This window comes from Panthera onca, chromosome B2 (assembly GCF_046562875.1).
Source record: "Panthera onca isolate mPanOnc1 chromosome B2, mPanOnc1 haplotype 2, whole genome shotgun sequence".
Taxonomy (NCBI): domain Eukaryota; kingdom Metazoa; phylum Chordata; class Mammalia; order Carnivora; family Felidae; genus Panthera; species Panthera onca.
The window spans coordinates 43,111,771-43,129,585 of record NC_138343.1 but is presented as its reverse complement, the minus strand read 5'-3'; the positions used below and the strand labels follow the sequence as shown (position 1 = coordinate 43,129,585).

At 43.3% G+C, this 17,815-nt stretch overlaps 1 protein-coding gene across 8 annotated transcripts in view; it reads right to left on the bottom strand.

Annotated features, from left to right (window-relative positions):
• Nucleotides 1-17,815, bottom strand: part of RUNX2 (RUNX family transcription factor 2) — a 326,374-nt gene that overhangs the window by 202,998 nt on the left and 105,561 nt on the right. For all 8 annotated transcript variants that reach the window (XM_060614399.3, XM_060614403.3, XM_060614408.3 and 5 more), the window contains exon 5: nucleotides 12,870-12,974. In XM_060614399.3, coding sequence (XP_060470382.3) covers nucleotides 12,870-12,974 — 105 coding nt within the window. The remainder of the gene's footprint in view (nucleotides 1-12,869; nucleotides 12,975-17,815) is intronic.

Below are 17,815 nucleotides of genomic sequence, written 5' to 3'. Positions count from 1 at the left end.
GTTGCCCTGCTGCTGCTCCTTAAAGCGATCAATCTCGTTTCCAGTTATCCTCTCTCCTTTCACTTCGACACAGCCAGGCCCCTCACGGCATTCCACTGTTGTCCTGATGCTACTTCCTCACGGCTGTCGCCTTCACAAAAGTACCAGCATTACCAGAGAAGAATATTCAGGCGACTACGTACCCAAACACTAGCGGCGTGCAATCTTTGGAGACAGGGTTATGGACGCAATTCAGTCAATCTTTATTTTCTACGTTTTCTACCACGGACTTGCCCACATTTTCTTCTCGCGTACCCTTTTCAGAGTTAGCTTTTTGTGGGAGGGCTAACTTTATTTCACTGGTACTCAAAGTGAGATTCTGCCAGGGGTTAGGTCACACACCTCATTTTCATCTCACAAAAGTCAGCGCTTTTCAGCTCAGCTCAACTTTCATCTGAGCGAATTCAAGACTCATTGCAAAAACACACATGCACGTGCACATGCGTGTGCACACACACACACACACATTTATATGCCTTCTGTGTGTGAGGCCTTGTACCTTGTGACTTATTTATAATAGCAACGCTGCTACATCATGAGGCTTCCTTCTTAAGTAACGTTACTTCATAACATCAACCGAGAATACCCTGGGCTCGACACCAGGAGCTTCCACAAACTTAATGGCAAAGCAGGGGGAGTCTTAGTAGCGACTAACCGAGCAGGAAGAGCCGTGGGCTCCTTGCCCACCTCTATAAATCACCTGCTGGCTTGCAGAGTGACACAGAGCAAATGAGTTCTCAAGTGGCCATGCCTCAGTTTACCCCCCTGTAAAATGCATAGCGCATCCCTCAAAGGGGTGTAAAGAGGATCAGTGAGGTAATGTCTAAGTGTTTGGAACTCCTTGGCAGAAAGGCGCTACATAATTACTATTTGGTATTTAAGTTGCCCTTCATGTGCGCCAAGTACTTTATGATCATTCCTTAGGAGTTACTCCCAACTACTCTGAAGTTGCCTTCATGCCTATTTCTACTTGAAGGACGAAGAAACTGAACTGGGCAGAAGTGGAATGATTTGCTGAGTGTCACTATCACGGCACTGAGGCCTCACAGGAGGCATTTCCAGGTCCTCTGCTTCCCTTAATCATAACTGAATCCACATCTTAAACACAAACTGCCCATATAGACGAATCCCCGGTTAAGCTACTCTGAAACAGCTCCCATGGGACAAAAAGTTGCAACTGGTTTTTGCAGGGTATCGAGCATGGTGAGAGGGTGAAACAGAAACCAAAGGTCTAGAATTAGTAACCTTGACTTCACAGTCACCCCTCTCTTACACATCCATGTTTCTCCTCTTCTGGTAAGTACAACAGCCTATGTTTGGGTACCATCCTAATCTTCTTGAAGGGCCCCTATTTTCCTACTAATAATTTCCAGGGCCAAACCTACAGAGGCACAGAGCCCAGGATAAACCATCCTGAGTCCTGCCCGGCCAAAACACAGGCTAGCATTTTTACCTAAGTTGTCGCTCGTAAAAATCAGCATCAAGAAGGTAAAGAGTAAGAAGATGCATGTCGCGGAGGGTACATATGCCATCCGAGGGTCAATGGAAAGGCAGAAAGTACCAGCTCGTTTTGGTGTGAGCTGACCTCCTCCCCACCAGCGACTTCCTGCACAACAACCACGAGAGGTGCACGCAGCCAACACTGGAGTCGCCCCATCCACTGTGCGCAGGGAAGTTCCACCCCAGATTATGGTCTCCCGGCTCTCTTCAAGCACACTCCTCCATCCGCACAAGAGTTCCCTCCCTCCGCTTCCTTCAGTGATCCATTTACCGTATAAAAGAAGCATCGTTTGGTTGGGAGTCCCGTAGTCTCATAAAATGACAGGAAATGTGTGGACAACAACATTGAAAAACCGCTGCTCTGGTTTGCAACAGCCAAATGACCTCTGAGGACCAAATGTAATGACAGAGTCCTGTACCATAAATTTGAATAGAAAGTTCCAAAGCAACTTAGGGCCCGCTCAAGCCAAAACAGTGAAGTAAGGGATTTAATTTCCTCTCCCCCATGCCCCTTTCTTTGACTTCTCCCCCCTCTGCCAGAACATTCCCTCCCACCGCCTCTCGACCACTGGCCCTGGACTCTTCAGAGCTCCCCATGGTGAAAGGCACGGACATCCATTTCCCTTCATCCATCTTCCATGAAAATCTATCTGTACTGTATTCTATTCCCTTAAATCCTACTCTAACAAGCCTGATAATAATGGCCTGAAAGTCTTAGCACAAAGGAATGGTGTCCACGGCAGTCCCCCCCTTATCCGCAGTGTCCCTTTCTGTGATTTCAGTCACCCGTAGTCAACCACGGCTCAAAAGCCGATGAGCCTCACACGGTCAAGACAGCAGCCTCCCGCTATGTCACGATGCCTACATCATTCTCCGCACCTCAGCTCGTCATGTGGGCATTTTGTCATCTCACCTCCACGCGAGAAGGGGGAGCGCAGTACGGTAAGACAGTTTGAGAAGAAGAGGGTGGATAGGACCACATTCACCTAACTTTTATTAGAGTACACTGTTATAAGTGGTTATTTATCGTTGTGCATCCCTGACTGTACCTATTTATAAGTGGAACTTTATCATAGGTGGGCACGTACAGGAAAAAAGTTGGTACCTATAGGGTTCAGTGCTACTGTAGTCTCAGGTGTCCACTGGGGTTCTTGGAAGGCATCTCCAGGGATGAAGGAGGGCCACTGGAGTGTGGCTCTCGGGCACTAAAGAGCAGACAGACTTTCCGCAGGGTGCCTCGCATATCACATCGTGCTGGCAGCCTGTGACATTTTCAGGAACTGCTGACATTTTCGGGAAGAAAAAGTGAGAGTTTACCACTAACAGGTTCTCAGGAAGGAACCACTAAGGGATCTGCCTCACAAAAAAGGAAACTGAATCCAGAAGGAAGAACTGAGGTCCATGAAGGAATGGTGAGCAAGAAAATTGGTAAACATATAGGTAAATATGAAAGAAACCATTTAAACACTGATAATGACTAATCCGGGGAGTACAAAACAAGGATAAAAATATCAGAGAATGACATCAGAAGAAAGGAAGTGACTGCAGTTTAAAGAATGCTAGGGGCGCCTGGGTGGCTCAGTCGGTTAAGTGTCTGACTCTTGATTTCATCTCAGGCCATCATCTCATGGTTCGTGAGATTGAGCCCCACGTTGGGCTCCATACAGACAGCACGGAGCCTCGTTGCGATCCTCTTGCTCCCTCTCTCTCTCTGCCCCTCTACGGCTCATGCTCGCTCTCTCTCAGAAGAAGTAATAAACACATTTAAAAAATAAATAAAATAAGGTATGCTAAAGTTCTTACACTATCCAGGAGGTAGACAGCGATCATAATTACTTTTATGAAGACAAATACACGTGTTAACTATTAAAAGAAAGAAAGAAATGAAATGATAATCTTCAATCCAGTAGAGGAGGAAGGCTGGCACATATCTAAAACAAAACCGAATAGGACATGTCCTGTAAAGGGGAAATAGCTGCAAAAGGAGGAAATGCAGAAATGTAAAATCCAAAAGCTCACACCTTAAAATTATAGAGTCCTGAACTAGTAACAGTACGCCAGACCTGAAAAGCATCAGAAACCCATACTGCTAGGGCCAACCTACAGCAAACCTGTGATGCTTGAAGTCAGCTGTGACTACCTACCTCCAAGGCTGGCTAAGGCCCTACCTACACACCTGAGTCACTGTTGACTTTCTACTGTCCAGGACTTCATTACTCACTCTCCCTTTATCTCTCCAAACGTGCTCCCAATACAGGATTCCGGATCGCTTACATCGACTTACTATGAATGGAAGTCTGAGTTACTGTTTCCGGAGGTGTTTGGATTGAAGCCTTAGTCCTGAGTTTGAATAAGTGCTTTGGTCTATTAGCAACTAGATTTCGAGGCACCACTACACAGAAGTAGAGGAACTGGGAGCCCTTCCTTTGCTACTAAAGTGCCACAGCCCCAAATACAGTCTCCCACTTGAACTGTCGCGTATGACCTTGAATTCGTATCCACGTGGCTTTTATGCTCTCTCAATTTCCAAAAGTTACTCGGAAAACATGAGCAGTAATTTTCCACACCTGCCCAGATACAAACTTTTGAGATTTTACACGAAGACGACAGATGTGCTTTAACTGACATCACAAACGCATCCTACGAACGTGCTAGGTAGGGACAAGTATGAATATAAAGAGCCAATAATCTTTGTCCTCTGTTATCTTTAAGAATACCCTCTTCTCCTCTGGTCCAGTCCTCTTTGAAGAAAATGTTATAGTACAAACAAAACGGAAGTAAGGTGGTTCAGTGATCTATCAGGAATCTTCTTTCTTGGGAAGGGAAATTTACTTTTGATAAATTAATAATAAATCAATCAACATAAGCCTAAAATCTGTTTCTCTCTCACGTCCCTGACGCTGTTTTAAGAATGAATGATTTCTGGGGCACCTGGGTGGCTCAGTCAGTTAAGCGTCCGGTTCTTGACCTCGTGGTTCATGAGATCGAGCCCCATGCCGGGCTCTGCGCTGACGGTGTGGAGCCTGTATGGGATTCTCTCTCTGCCCCTCCCCTGCTCGTTCTCTCTCTAAATAAATAAATAAATAAGCATGAAAAATTAAAAGAAAAAAATGAATGATTTCTGACTTGCACCAAAATACAAACTCCTGACCCACTGGATCAAGTAGATGTGTGTTTTTAGCAGACATATCACTTGGGAACCTGCCATGCTATATTTAGTTGGAAGTAAATATATCAACGGGAGCATATGCATGTGGAAAATGTGCTCTTATTATGAAAGCCACAGCTCCTTGTTAACACAAGTCCCGTACAATGAGAAAGCACATTCAGAACCGGGAAGCCAGGGAAAAGTGCGGGAGAGGGACATAAGCATGTTTTAACGGCTGTGATAATTTGCCATGAAAGGATGTTAAGGCCACAGCGCCTTGCTGCAGCATGCCATGTGCTGCTGAATTAAATTACTGCCATGCAGTCTGCTGGCGAAGGAATGTGTAAACAGGCCATATAGCCTTGCATCAGTTCCACAGAATGTTGCACAACACAAAATGCCTCTCGATGTGTCATTTCCTTCTTGGCCATCTTCCCAGCTCCTGACAGTCAGTCAACAACAAAAAAAAAAAAGGACTGAAAGAGATTTAAAACTGCTCCTCTCAAGTGCACATTCCACCAACCACCAGACATGACCTCTACCGGTGCTCCTGACCGCACCCCCCATCCTTCTTAAAGAAAGGGAGAAAAGGAACAGTTGTGTGTGTGTGTGGCGGGGGGGGGGGGGGGGGGGGGGGGGGGGGGGAGTTACCTGTTATTATCCTCTTAAGTCAAAGATTTTCAACAATGCTTTATACACTAGTAACTCAATGTTTACTATTTTTGACTATCAAATTTTGGCTTATGTTGGCTGACTTGTAAATATCAAAACATAGCATTTCCCTGTAACTTCCATTCCTGGGGCAAGCTTCAGAGACAGCAAAGAACCAGGAGAAGTCTGCAAGGCAAGAAGGTACCAGCTTTTCTACTAATGCTTTATGCTAAGGACTAAAATTCAGGCCTGTAGCATTAGGAGTATGGCTGAAGACCTATCAAGATTTTCTCACACCGTCTTCACAGACAGAAAGAATGTGAATGCAAGAAGCTCCAACAACCTTAAACAAGTTCTTCTGCTATCCCTCCATCCAATACATTTTATATGTCCCCCGCCTTTCACAGGTGACCAACCTCTAAATATACGCAACCGCCGTCCATAAATGAGCAGAGGACATGGGCCAACCACCGTGAAAAGCCCATTCACCCAACTGGGATGAAGAGTAGTAGAGGAAGAAGGCCAGCCACCGCTGAAATCAACTGGAGTGAGGAAAAGGCCAAGCCCTCCATTCTCTCCACCTTTCATGGGGCTGGAACACAGGCCTGGGTGGAACAGAATTGGAGATGACCCTGGCCCAGACTACCCTATGTTGTTTAAGTCTGTTACCTGAGGTTCGTAAGGTAAGATTTCTGCCACTGGAAGTGCCTTAAGAACACGGAATCGTAAGGGCACCTGGGTGGCTCAGGTGGTTAAGCGTCCAACTTCAGCTCAGGTCATGATCTCATGGCCCATGAGTTCAAGCCCCACATCAGGCTCTGTGCTAACAGCTCAGAGCCTGGCGCCTGCTTCGGATTCTGTGTTTCCCTCACTCTCTGCCCCTCCCCCACCTGTGCACGCGTGTGCGCGCGTGCTCGCCCTCTCTCAAAAAATAAATAAACATTCAGGTGCCTGGGTGGCTCCGTTGGTTAAGCGTCTGACTTCAGCTCAGGTCATGATTTCACAGTTTGCTGGTTCAAGCCCCATGTCAGGTTCTGTGCTGACAGCTCGGAGCCTGGATGGAGCCTGCTTTAGATTCTGTGTCTCCCTCTCTCTCTGCCCCTCCCCTGCTCACACTCTGTGTCTCTCGCTCAAAAATAAAGGTTAAAAATTTTTTTTTTAATAAATAAATAAACATAAAATATTTTTTAAAAACACAGAATAACAACCTGATCTCTGAAGAAGAATAGATTTGTGATGCGCAGGTGAGAATGCGCCACCAGGAAAAGAAACCAGTTTGGCTGATGACCTAAGCCTGACAAGCTGAGCGAGCCAGGGTGCTGAGGCAGTCCGAGAAACACAAACACTGCCTTGCACTTCCAAAGAGCCTCTCCCTCACCGAAGTGCCAGCCCTGCTCAAGTCAAAATGCAGCCGAGCAGGGCAGTGTTGTAAGAAAGGAGTTTGATCAACCGGAGAGAGGCAGGGCTTCCTCCTTCTCCCACCAGGTCAGGGCAGGTGGCTAGCTGGTCAGCAGTGAACAGTAGTGTCCCAGCAGATGGTGGCTTTGGTCTCTCCTTAAAGAGTGACTATGATCTGCTTCCCTAAGCTACACCACTCAAAACCCATCAGACACCCACTCGTGTGTTAGGTTATCGGGTCTGCAGATGTGCTGGCAAGTGAGAACTTCCAAAGCTGGGTGATATAAAGCATAAAACCTCCAGGCTCGTCCACTTGAGGATTCATAAAATACTTCTGCTGCAGACTTGCCATGGTGCCAGGCAAAGCTAATAACCTCTTTGTGTTCAAACATCAAATGTTCTTCTCTTATACGAGTATTGATCTGGGGCAGCTTGATTTGACCTGCTAATACCGAGCACCCCACAGTAACACTCACTCTTAATTCATCTGATAATTACCAAATATCACCAATTCAGAAGTAAGCTACTATAATTAAAACTTGGGGGTCACTGCACAAAGCCTTTTTTAAAAAAAAGAAAACGGGGTGGGTGGGAAAGTAGGGTGAAGCCTTTGTGATTTTGATGGTTGGGTTCTTGAATGCACCGTAGCAGGGAAGAAGGTCCCTGTGACTGTGAATTAATATAATTAGAGGGGATTGGTTGGAGACTCAGGTTTCTCCTTAAAACTCTGATAAGAAGCTGCCACAGTGCAGCTGCCTGGCCCCCAGCCTCACTTGTCCTGCCCCCTTGAGTGTTGCACACATCCTGTAAACTGTGGACAGAAAACCTTGCAGAACTTTTTTTTAAAATTTCTTATTTATTTTTGGGGTGGAGGGGGAGCAAGTAGGGCAGGGCAGAGAGAGAGGGAGAGGGAGACACAGACTCCGAAGCAGGCTCCAGGCTCTGAGCTGTCAGCACAGACGCGGGGCTCGAACTCATGAACCATGAGATCATGACCTGAGCCAAAGTCGGATGCTTTAACCAACTGAGCCACCCAGGCGCCCCACAACCTTGCAGAACTTTAAATGCCCCCCCCCAGATTAAGAAGTCAAGAGAGCTTTCATAAGGTGATACCTCAAAACAAATATTTCTCCTGTTGCAACAATGACATTTACCATCTAAGCACTTATGGAAGTTGATGATATTGGTGAGTGAGCCAATGAACCACTGCCCCCATCATTCATAGCTCTGTGGATTTCTTCCCCTTCAATCTAGGCTACACCTGTATCTTGCTTCAACCAACAGTATATGGAAGAAGTGACTCCATGCCAGTTCTGAGCCTTAAGAAAGCCTAAAAGGTCCCACTCTCATAGCTTTGGGTGCCCTGACCTACCATATGAGAAGTCGGGCTGTGCTGGACAGACCACATGGAAAGGCCATGCGGAAGGGAAAGGCTCCAGGACTACATGGAGAGACAGAAAGGCCCCACTCCCCCGTTCCAACCTCCTTGCCATCCCACCGAGGCAGCAGATAGAAGAATGAAACCACCATGGATGCTCTGGCACCAGCCACAATTTTCCCACGGCCACACAAAAGACCCCAAGCAAGAATGCAGAAAACCGATCCAGATGAACCCCAGGCAGCCCACCGAACCATGAGAAATAATCACCTGGTTGTTGATTTCAGCCATTCTGTTTCGGGATCGTTTGTCATGTATCAATAGATACATAAAAGAACAGCACAAAGATGTAAAGGGTCCCCACTATGGAAGGTGATTTTTTTTTCTTTTTCCATCCTCTGCACAGCCAATAATACCTTTTCCCCATCAGCCCTCTTCCCTAACCCGGAACCACATCCCCGACGTGGCTAACCAAGCTTTCACCTCCCTGGAGAAAGTCTTGAAGTCAGACTGCAGTCAGGACCAAGGGCATACGTGGAACCAAGGATCCTAATAGAAACTGATGTTTGAAAGAGGTAGGCATCCGGACGCACTGCTGCTGACGCTACACTGACTTCTCCTGCTTGCAGGAGGTCAAAACGCCTTGCCTCAATACAAGACGTACAAATTTGGGATCCTGGATATGATGTCATGTCTTAAAACGATAAGCTGGCAAAGAAAACAAATGGCATTTTGTAAAGATGTGCACCGTTTTCATGTTTACGCTCCTTAAGATGAAGGTTCTAATAAGTCATCGGCTATGTTCCTTTCAAGGGAAGTTTTATAACCGAGATGAATCACAACTGCAGAAGATCAAAGTTAAAAAACATCAATGATGCCATGGGGTACTTTTTAATCTTGTAATGAGTGATGATCATGTGCTCTTATGAAGTGAGTCCAACTGCCAGCGCCAGATGTGTATATTGAGAAAAGAAGTTGTTTGTGATGTGACAGCACCGGTTCAGCTGCCAGAGACAAAAAACATGGAAGGATGAAACCTTTCTGATTTTTGAGTGAAAAGCAAGTCCTGGCAGATGTGCCGATAAGCAGGGCCTCAGAGGGGGGCACCAGTGCCATAGCATCTTGGGATGCTTCTTTGCTGCCAATTTTGTTTCTCATCCCTTCTGCAGCGCTGTCCCCAGGCAGCATGAATACCTGCTCAAGGCACCGTTTCTAACACTTACGAGTGTCATGTACTAAGGTGCAGAAATTAGTAAAACCGTCTGCAAGAAGAAAAAAAAATAGCCCACGGGGGAGCAGAATCTAGATTCTAATCTATTTCCCGGAAGCATATTATAAGCAAAACTCTACAGCAAACTTTTGACACTGAAGGGAATTTATGTAATAACAGCTAACACTTAACGGGCAGTAAATAGATGACAGTCACTGTGTTAGCATTTTACATACATTACATCATTTTACATCTCTGCAGCAACTGATGAGGAAAATACTGTTACTACTCTCACTCTAACAGATGAGGAAACTGAGGCAAACAGAGGTTAGGTGACTCACTTACCGCCATACAACTAGGAAGTGGTGGAGCTGGGATTTCAATCCAGACAGTCTGACACCAAAGCCCACACCCTTAATCACTGTGCTAGGCTGAATAAAGACCCAACCAGGTAACTCAGAATTTGTCCTTGTCCAAATAGCTGATCTACCAAAAGGAGCCTTTTCAACATATACTCTGATCTCTGGAAGAAGGAGTAAAATTTCATTAACAGGAATAAATGGTATAAAATCCTCAGCTTCATCAAACCATTACAGTAATAAACAGATGTATCCTATCTCTAGGACAATCACTACTTAAATAATTATAATTTTGCGGGAGAGAAGGCTAAAATAATTGCATTGTCTTTTTCTCTCTCTGCGGGAAAGCCTTTTTCTAAGGCCCTAGTCTGGTAAGGGTTAACGATGTAAGTCATTTGGAAATCTAGAGCAAGGGTTGGCAAACTGCAACTTGTATGCCAAATCTGACCCACCACCTGTTCTTGTAAATAAAGATTTATTGAAACACAGCCACAACCACTCGCTTATGTATTGGCTAAGGCTGCTTTTAAGCTACAATGCCAGAGTTGAGTGCTTGTGGTAGGGAAAGATATGGCCCACAGAGCTGAAATTATTTACTATTTGACACTTCATAGAAAAAGTTTGCCAACCCACATTCTAGCCTTTTTTTTCCCATTTAACATTATATATGTACCAATCAATCAAAATCTTATTATAGTTGAAGAAAATGGAAAATCCTGTGCATTTTTCACAACTGGGAGTCTCAAATTTAAAGAATAATATTGAGGGGCGCCTGGGTGGCTCAGCTGGTTAAGCATCCAAATTCGGCTGAGGTCATATCTCACAGTTCGTGGGTTCAAGCCCCGTGTTGGGCTCTGTGCTGACTGCTCAGAGCCTGGAGCCTGCTTCAGAATCTCCCTCTCTATCTCTGCCCCTCCCCTGCTCACACTCTCTCTCTCAAAAATAAATAAACATTAAAAAAAAAAAGAACGATATCGAGAAGAGTGCTATACAATGCCCAAGATCACCAAGAGCAGAGCAGAAGGAAATAATACAGCACAGAGAGTCAAGGTTATAGGATTAAGATGTTACTGATCCCATACCCATGCTTGTATCCAGGCACTGAGTTCGGCAAGCCACCTTGCATGATGTCAGAGAAATGACTTCACATTGTCACATAATTTCTGGTTTGTGAAAAATGTTACTCAGGCTAAGCTAGGGCAGTGGTCTGCCACTCAAGAACTCTACCCGCCCACCCCCGAAGCACCATCGGCAGCACCCAAAGCCTGAACTCAGGTCACACATGTACCATCTGCCCCTCTACTCTGAACCTTCCTTGCTTTCAGAGCACTTCTCGACCTTTACAGGGCACAAGCCTATCAACTAATCACTTCTGCCAACAACCTCCTGGGAATGAGGGAATGGTATCCTCCCTTGAAAGAGAAGGGGCTTTCCCGAAGCTACCCTGCTTCCTCACCTTCTGTCACCCCTTTCAGAACGGGACAGCACCCACCCACCCTTCCCTGCTTCCTCCCCCAACCATCAACTTTTGAACATCAGCTCTGGAGTGTGTGGACTCATACACAAACAGAGGCACGCAGACATACACACACATAATAGTGGTTTTTCCAAGAACTGAGAAAAGCTGCTGAGATCAGCAGGAAACATCTTTGAGAGATAAAGATTAGCAGTGCTGACTGTCAAAAGACTACTGTCCTGCTTTATGCATGACTGCAGTGGGTGTCCCTGCCTTTTGAGGAACTCAAGGGCTAATTCGATAACCTGTGTCTCCCATCACAAGGTGTCTTCCCCAATTTATGGCAGTCCAGAAAAGTCAGCCAAAGCACCAAACCAGACAAGACAGCCCCTGTCTTGGACCTTAGAACCAGAGATTAGGGGCTACTGGAGACAGGTGTGTGACAATCGCCTAACAGACCGTTCGCAAACCAAACAGAGCCAGCAGTGACCCGACCTTGTGAACTGAGAAGAAGCAATACACATGAAAGGAGGAGAAAGGAAAAACCTCAAAGACTGGCTTTTGAGGCAGGAAGCCTCCGTACTTCAGACAAGCAGTCAGCCTTTGTGAGAAGAGACAGTGGCAAGAAGGACCAAAGGCACCGTCTGTTCCCACTGCTAAAAGTCACGCTACTTGGGGAGAGGAAAACTTTACCAGCCCTTTTCTCTCAGTTTTAGAGAAAAAGAAGAAATGTCACTCTTACTGTCTAGACAGACGTATCATTATACAACAAATATTCTGCCAGCTGTACCTCCATCACAAACCAAATTAAACTCTCTAAACACAATAGCTAGGACTCCAATGTGCTCACTCATCAAAGGCAGAGTTCAATATGTTTCCATTGGCACAGAATTTTTCATGTTATATATATCAAATAATCTTTAATCTCTAAATATGTCTAAATGGTACTGTACCAAGTTTGATCAAATCAGGTTTTGGGGGGGGGGGGGGGCGGAGAAAGCCTGTCTCAATTTAGATTTAGGAGGAAAATGCATATTGATTGGCCCAAATGGATGATGGGCACTACCTTAAACAGACGCTGGATGAACCTTCTGGATGTCCAGACAGACAAATACACAAAGGTGGATTTAAACCTGGTTTGACTCTATCTGTTAAAAGAAACTATCTATAACAATTACCAGAACATGACCAAACAACAGTGTTGTAACAATCAAGCAAGTTATCATTTGCAAATAAATTCTTTGTAATTAAGCAGTGTGCTCTTTATAAAGGGAATTGAGTGGGCGAGCTAAAAAGTTAAGACACATTCTTAGACCATGGGAAACACACGCAAATGCTTTTTGACTAAGCTCAAGATTTTGCAGACTGTTGTTTTCTTCCTCAGCTCTCATGGGTCTGTTCTGCCCTATCTATTGTGTGCAGTGGGGGAGCAGAATGCCTTAGCAAGGAGTTACAGTGACTGAATAATTGTCCACTCGTGTCCCCAAGTGGTGTAGGCCTTAGCGATTTTGTGGCAAAATCAAAAGTGTGATTTGATTTTCTACCAACTGTGAAGTTTGACTAACTGTCCCTCATGAAAATACACACAGGTAAACACAGGTAGCAAACTCTGCAAAGAAACCATTAAATAAAAGTAGCACTAACTTCCTTGGGATTAGTTTCTCGGGGTGGAGGGGGGGGGGGTCTCCACACACCCTGTTACCATCTCCAATAGGAAGGCAAGTACTTACTTCTGGGTTCCCGGGGTCCATCCACTGTAACTTTAATAGCTCTGTGATAGGTGGCTACTTGGGGAGGGTTTGTGAAGACAGTTATGGTCAAGGTGAAACTCTTGCCTGCAGATGTAAAGGGGAAAATCCATAGTGAATATAAAAAGACAGTACCGATGATAACAGAGCAGCATAGACGTCCAGAAATTGCGCGTCGGCATCTCTGAGGAGCTCATGAAACCAACACAAGGGTCAGGACTCCTTGTTCTAAATTAGAAAGCCTGGGACGGCCACTTTACACAGTGATCACACACATGGCGTGTGTGGGTCATCGCCTCCATCGCCGCGCTATACAAGAGGGCTCCGGTTCCCAGAAAAGCTGCTCAGTGGCCACAGTTGTAATGAAAACAGAAACTCTGGTCCACTTGAGGAAGGTTCTCCTCCTTTCAGTTTTCTCCACCATCAGGAACACATCCAAACACAGACAATTTTAGACGTCTTTATTTAGGATTAGGTCATGACCCCATGAGAGAACAATAGTAAATCACTGTTGATTATGTTATTTACTTCACATGGCTTTAGCATTTCATTTGCTTAACTGCACTACAATAAGAAGATGAAAGAGGACGGTTCTTATGGGAATCATTTTAACAGGAGCCAGTGTCTCCTGTCCTGGCCTTAATGTGCCTGTGGTAGGATGATTTCATCATTACTGGAACAAAGTTTTTCTCCTCCCTGCCCACCCCCTTTCCCTAAACACCCATCCTTGCTGTTAAGTCTTGAAATAACTCCCTGACAGTGACTTATGTTTTGCTAAATGTATATGACATCTCCCAATATAAATACGAATTTTTGCTTTTAGCAGAGGGTGTGCTTCATTGAAATATTACATCTGATGTTTCAAATTAATGAGCTGAAGGTGATGAATGGGGGGTGGGGGGTTGGGAAAGACAGAAAAGTTTGGTAGCAGAATCGGATGTTTGCTTTCTCCAGAAGAAGATACCAGACTCTGCTACACAGACTCACTGACAGTTGTAATCAGTTAGATTTGCAACGGTTAGTCATGTCAGATAGTCAAAACTGCAAACTGTTACAAGACAGGAAAAGGTGGGCGTGAAACAGTGACTCAATAAAACCTTCAGAGATCTCAGGCCAGAGTATTCATTTGGCCTGCTCCTGTAACAGACCTTGAAACAGCTCATTTTGTTTTGTTTTTTGGTCAGAGACTGTTTTTCCCTCTACTGAAAGCTTGAGGGTATTAAATCAAAACACAAATCTTAAACAATATGTAGCAATGCAGAGTTTAATGCAATCTTTTCAAAGCTTAATATGGAACAGGTTATATACAAGGCTTAATGTAGAACAGGTCTTTGGCTGTCAAATCTAGTGAATGGGTTTTCTTTTCAACCCAGACCATGTAAGTTCCTAAAATATGTTTAAGACACACATCGTTTGTTACTCCATATATATAGTTTTAAGTCTCTTTGGCTATGCTTTTCCATGGCCAATATAAAAAAAGGGGGGGGGGGAGGAAAAACAGAAGTTGGGGAGGAGGGAGGACAGCAAAAGATGAATATTGATTAGAAAACTATTAAATGCCAGCCTTTTTATCTCATTTATCTATAAGATAATTATAATAATTACATTATCTCATTTTAATCGTATCCAGTTAGGTTCATCACCCCCATTTCACAAATGAGGAAACCAAAGCCCAGGGAGGCTTAGTAATTCAACCACACAACTAATAAGAAGAAAAAAATCAGGGTCTGAACCCAGGTCTTCCAGAGTTTAAAATCAGTGTTCTTCTTTGTCAGAGAACATCCTAAACAATTAATTAGATAATTTATTTCTGCACATGTCCCAATAAGCTCTATAAGACCAAGAAACAGTAAATATAAATCCACTAATGTAGTATCTCAGCCAGGATGATGAAAGCATTAATTTTGTTAAGTATCACTGATCTATCATATTTCATCCATTATAGATCGAATGTTACATGGGTTTAAGAAATGCAGTTGTCTGGGTAGGGACCAGAGGATTTATTATAAACATTCAGGCTAACTGGAAGAAAAAGGCAGCTGGGAGTCTAAGCTAATTACAAAAAACTCAGAATCTATAGAATTGGAGATTAGAATGTTGACTAGGAAGCCACTGGATCCAGATCAAGACCTCAAAACAATGTAGAGATCTGGAGGAGTGAATGGGCTGTTTCCCTAGATTGAAAGTCAATTTATATTAAACCCTAGAAGATGACATTCTGGGTCAGATTAATGGTCCATGAGCCAGGACTGCAATCCTCCAAGGACAGTGCTTGGAAGGCAGTTGCCATCCATGCCGTGAATCTTAATAAATCAAGGAGGTATATGTCTCGATTGTCCTTAATGAGGGTAAGTAACTTGCTAGCAATACAGTCCGTGAATTTGTCAAAAACTGGTTCTGGGAATACTTCTATTTGAGACTTTCACATCTTACTTAGACTATTAAAAGTCATCGATGTTCTTCCCAAATTCAAACACCTTGCGTAAAAACAAAAGCCAATTATAAAATTCATTCTGTGAGTATGAAGCATCTAAATGTTCAACGCATTACCAATAAACATTTCTTTTTCAAAACAGGTGGGTTTGGGGGCAGGGGGGACAAACAAGCATTTAAGTACGACTATAATCTGCTAAATCAAATCCTGAGGAACAAGATGTACTTTAACAACGGAAATAGAAATCAAGGAGGTTCCTTCTACCTCTTATTGCCCATTCAGAAGGAACATGAACATAATGTTCAAGAAACTTCCAGAAACTACCACCCAACGAAGCAACTGGTTTTTCACCTTAAAAGTAATAACCAATTTCCTACATCAAATGTTTACAGGAGTATTCACGATTTACTTACATTTTCAGAAAAGTTTTGAAAAAACCTTTTACCAAATTCCAATGCTTGTCACTTTCCATAAGTGATAAAAAAAAATTCAGGCTTCTGTTTAAAAAATGCAGGCTCCTATTTAGGGAGCTAGCTCATGAGACAACTGAGCGACCATCCTTGGCTTCATCTAGGAACTACTTCCAAATTATTATGTCCTTAAGACATATTATTTTTTGAGATAAACATCGGACCTGTCATTGAAAGATAGTTCTAACCTAGCCTGAGAGGCTGTGAGGAACAGTCAGTAGGGGAAGACTTCAAGCAAGGATTACACCTTAGATTGATAGAGTGCCCTGCTCTGCACAGTGCAGGTACTTACAAATGCTTGTAAACTGAAAGCAGCATGTTTGATAGGAAAGTGAAGAAGCACACCAAGAAAACTTAAGGACTAAATATTTCTGTTTCAACAGCAAACACATACTTCTGTTGAAAATATAAAGGAGAAAAAAGGAAATGACAACTAAAAAACATAAGCCACTCCTAACTTAATACAAGTGTCACTGATGCTCTACTGTTAATTCAAAGTACTTTCAAAAGTCAGCTGATAACCCAAAATGTCAAAGTAAGTAGTGAAGGGCCTCCCTTATAAATCTAAAAACTGTGTTTCAATTTCTGAGAATTTATATCTCTACCACTGAAAAGAAAAGAAAAAGTGTTAACATTCAAGAAACTTGCTGGTTGTCGTTTTTTAAGGCTACTCAAAAGACAAATTTTAAATGGCTGGGGGGAAAAAAAATACAATGGTATTTTCATCTTCATCGTGATGATGATCCAGACTTCCTAACTGAGGAGGAATGTAGAAGTGTGAAAATCAAAGAGGAAGCCGGAAAGAGTTTTTTTAGAAAGCAGGTCAGGTACACAGGCAGGTTAAAGGGTTTCCTGCCACTGAAACACTGACCCTTTTTTTTTTTTTTCAAAGAATGGTATCCCTTATCAGTGCTATCTTTTTTTCCTCTCCATTTTAGTTTGATATTACTGTCTCCTTTCACATAACGTTCATGCCATGATATAAAAATCTATTATTAGTGATAAATCAATTTTTCTTTCTCTCTCCACCCGCTCCCCCCCCCCCCAACCCCCAATCTAAGTCTCGAAGACAAGTCTGGACCAATTTCTCCATCCTGCCTCTGGCAACAGACTGTAGCATTTCAGATCCTCCACCAAGTCCCGGCTGCTTCAAAGGAAAAATCCTACTTTCTTCAGTTAAGATCATAAGAAATATAGGGGGAGGGGGTCAGCTCTGTTTGGACATAATTACACTTCATCAAAAGAAGCTTTCTTCATCTTCCATGCGTGAAAAGTCTGCAAGCAGTTAAGTCTGTCTTTTTTTTTTTTTTAAATATAAAAATTGCTATTTGGGAAACCAGCCAAAACTCAGAAAGCCAATATAGTAAAACAGTGCACACCCTTTGTTTCTCTTTGAAGTTTCTTAAATAAATATGTTGAGGGTTTACAAAGTACACTATCACTTTGCCATAGTTTCTACTCAAATTGATCAGAGAAAAGTCATGCAGCATCTATGTAATACAAAGGTAAGGTAAATGGAAACACTAGCTTGAATCTGTAAGGTATAGTGTCCAGTCTTTTACATACAGAAATTCATTACTCTAATTAAAAACAAAATAAGGTTACATAAGAAGAAAGATGCAATTCAGACCATGCAGGTAAATCATCATGTTCAAATTGTTCTTGATTCCTACTAGAAAAAAGAGAAACTTTTATTGTACTGTGGACCTGTACCAGTTAACAGAAAAAAAAAAAAAAAAGAATATACACTTGACACCCAATCAGTCAACAGTGAGATAGGATGTGTCTTTTTTTCTTTTAATGAAAGTAAACTAAACCTGATGCAGAGATAACCCCTTTAGTTTTGAGTCGACCAGAGGTTCTGAGCCTCATTTTATTTCAAACAACCTTTCAGTGACAGTATCTCATTAGCATGCATCATTTTTTTTTTAAGTTAAAAAGTACAGCTTCTTGGCCCTGTTCCTAGAAAGTAAACTAAAACTACTCATCGGAAACAGCCTTGCTTGAATTTCCCTTATCAAGTT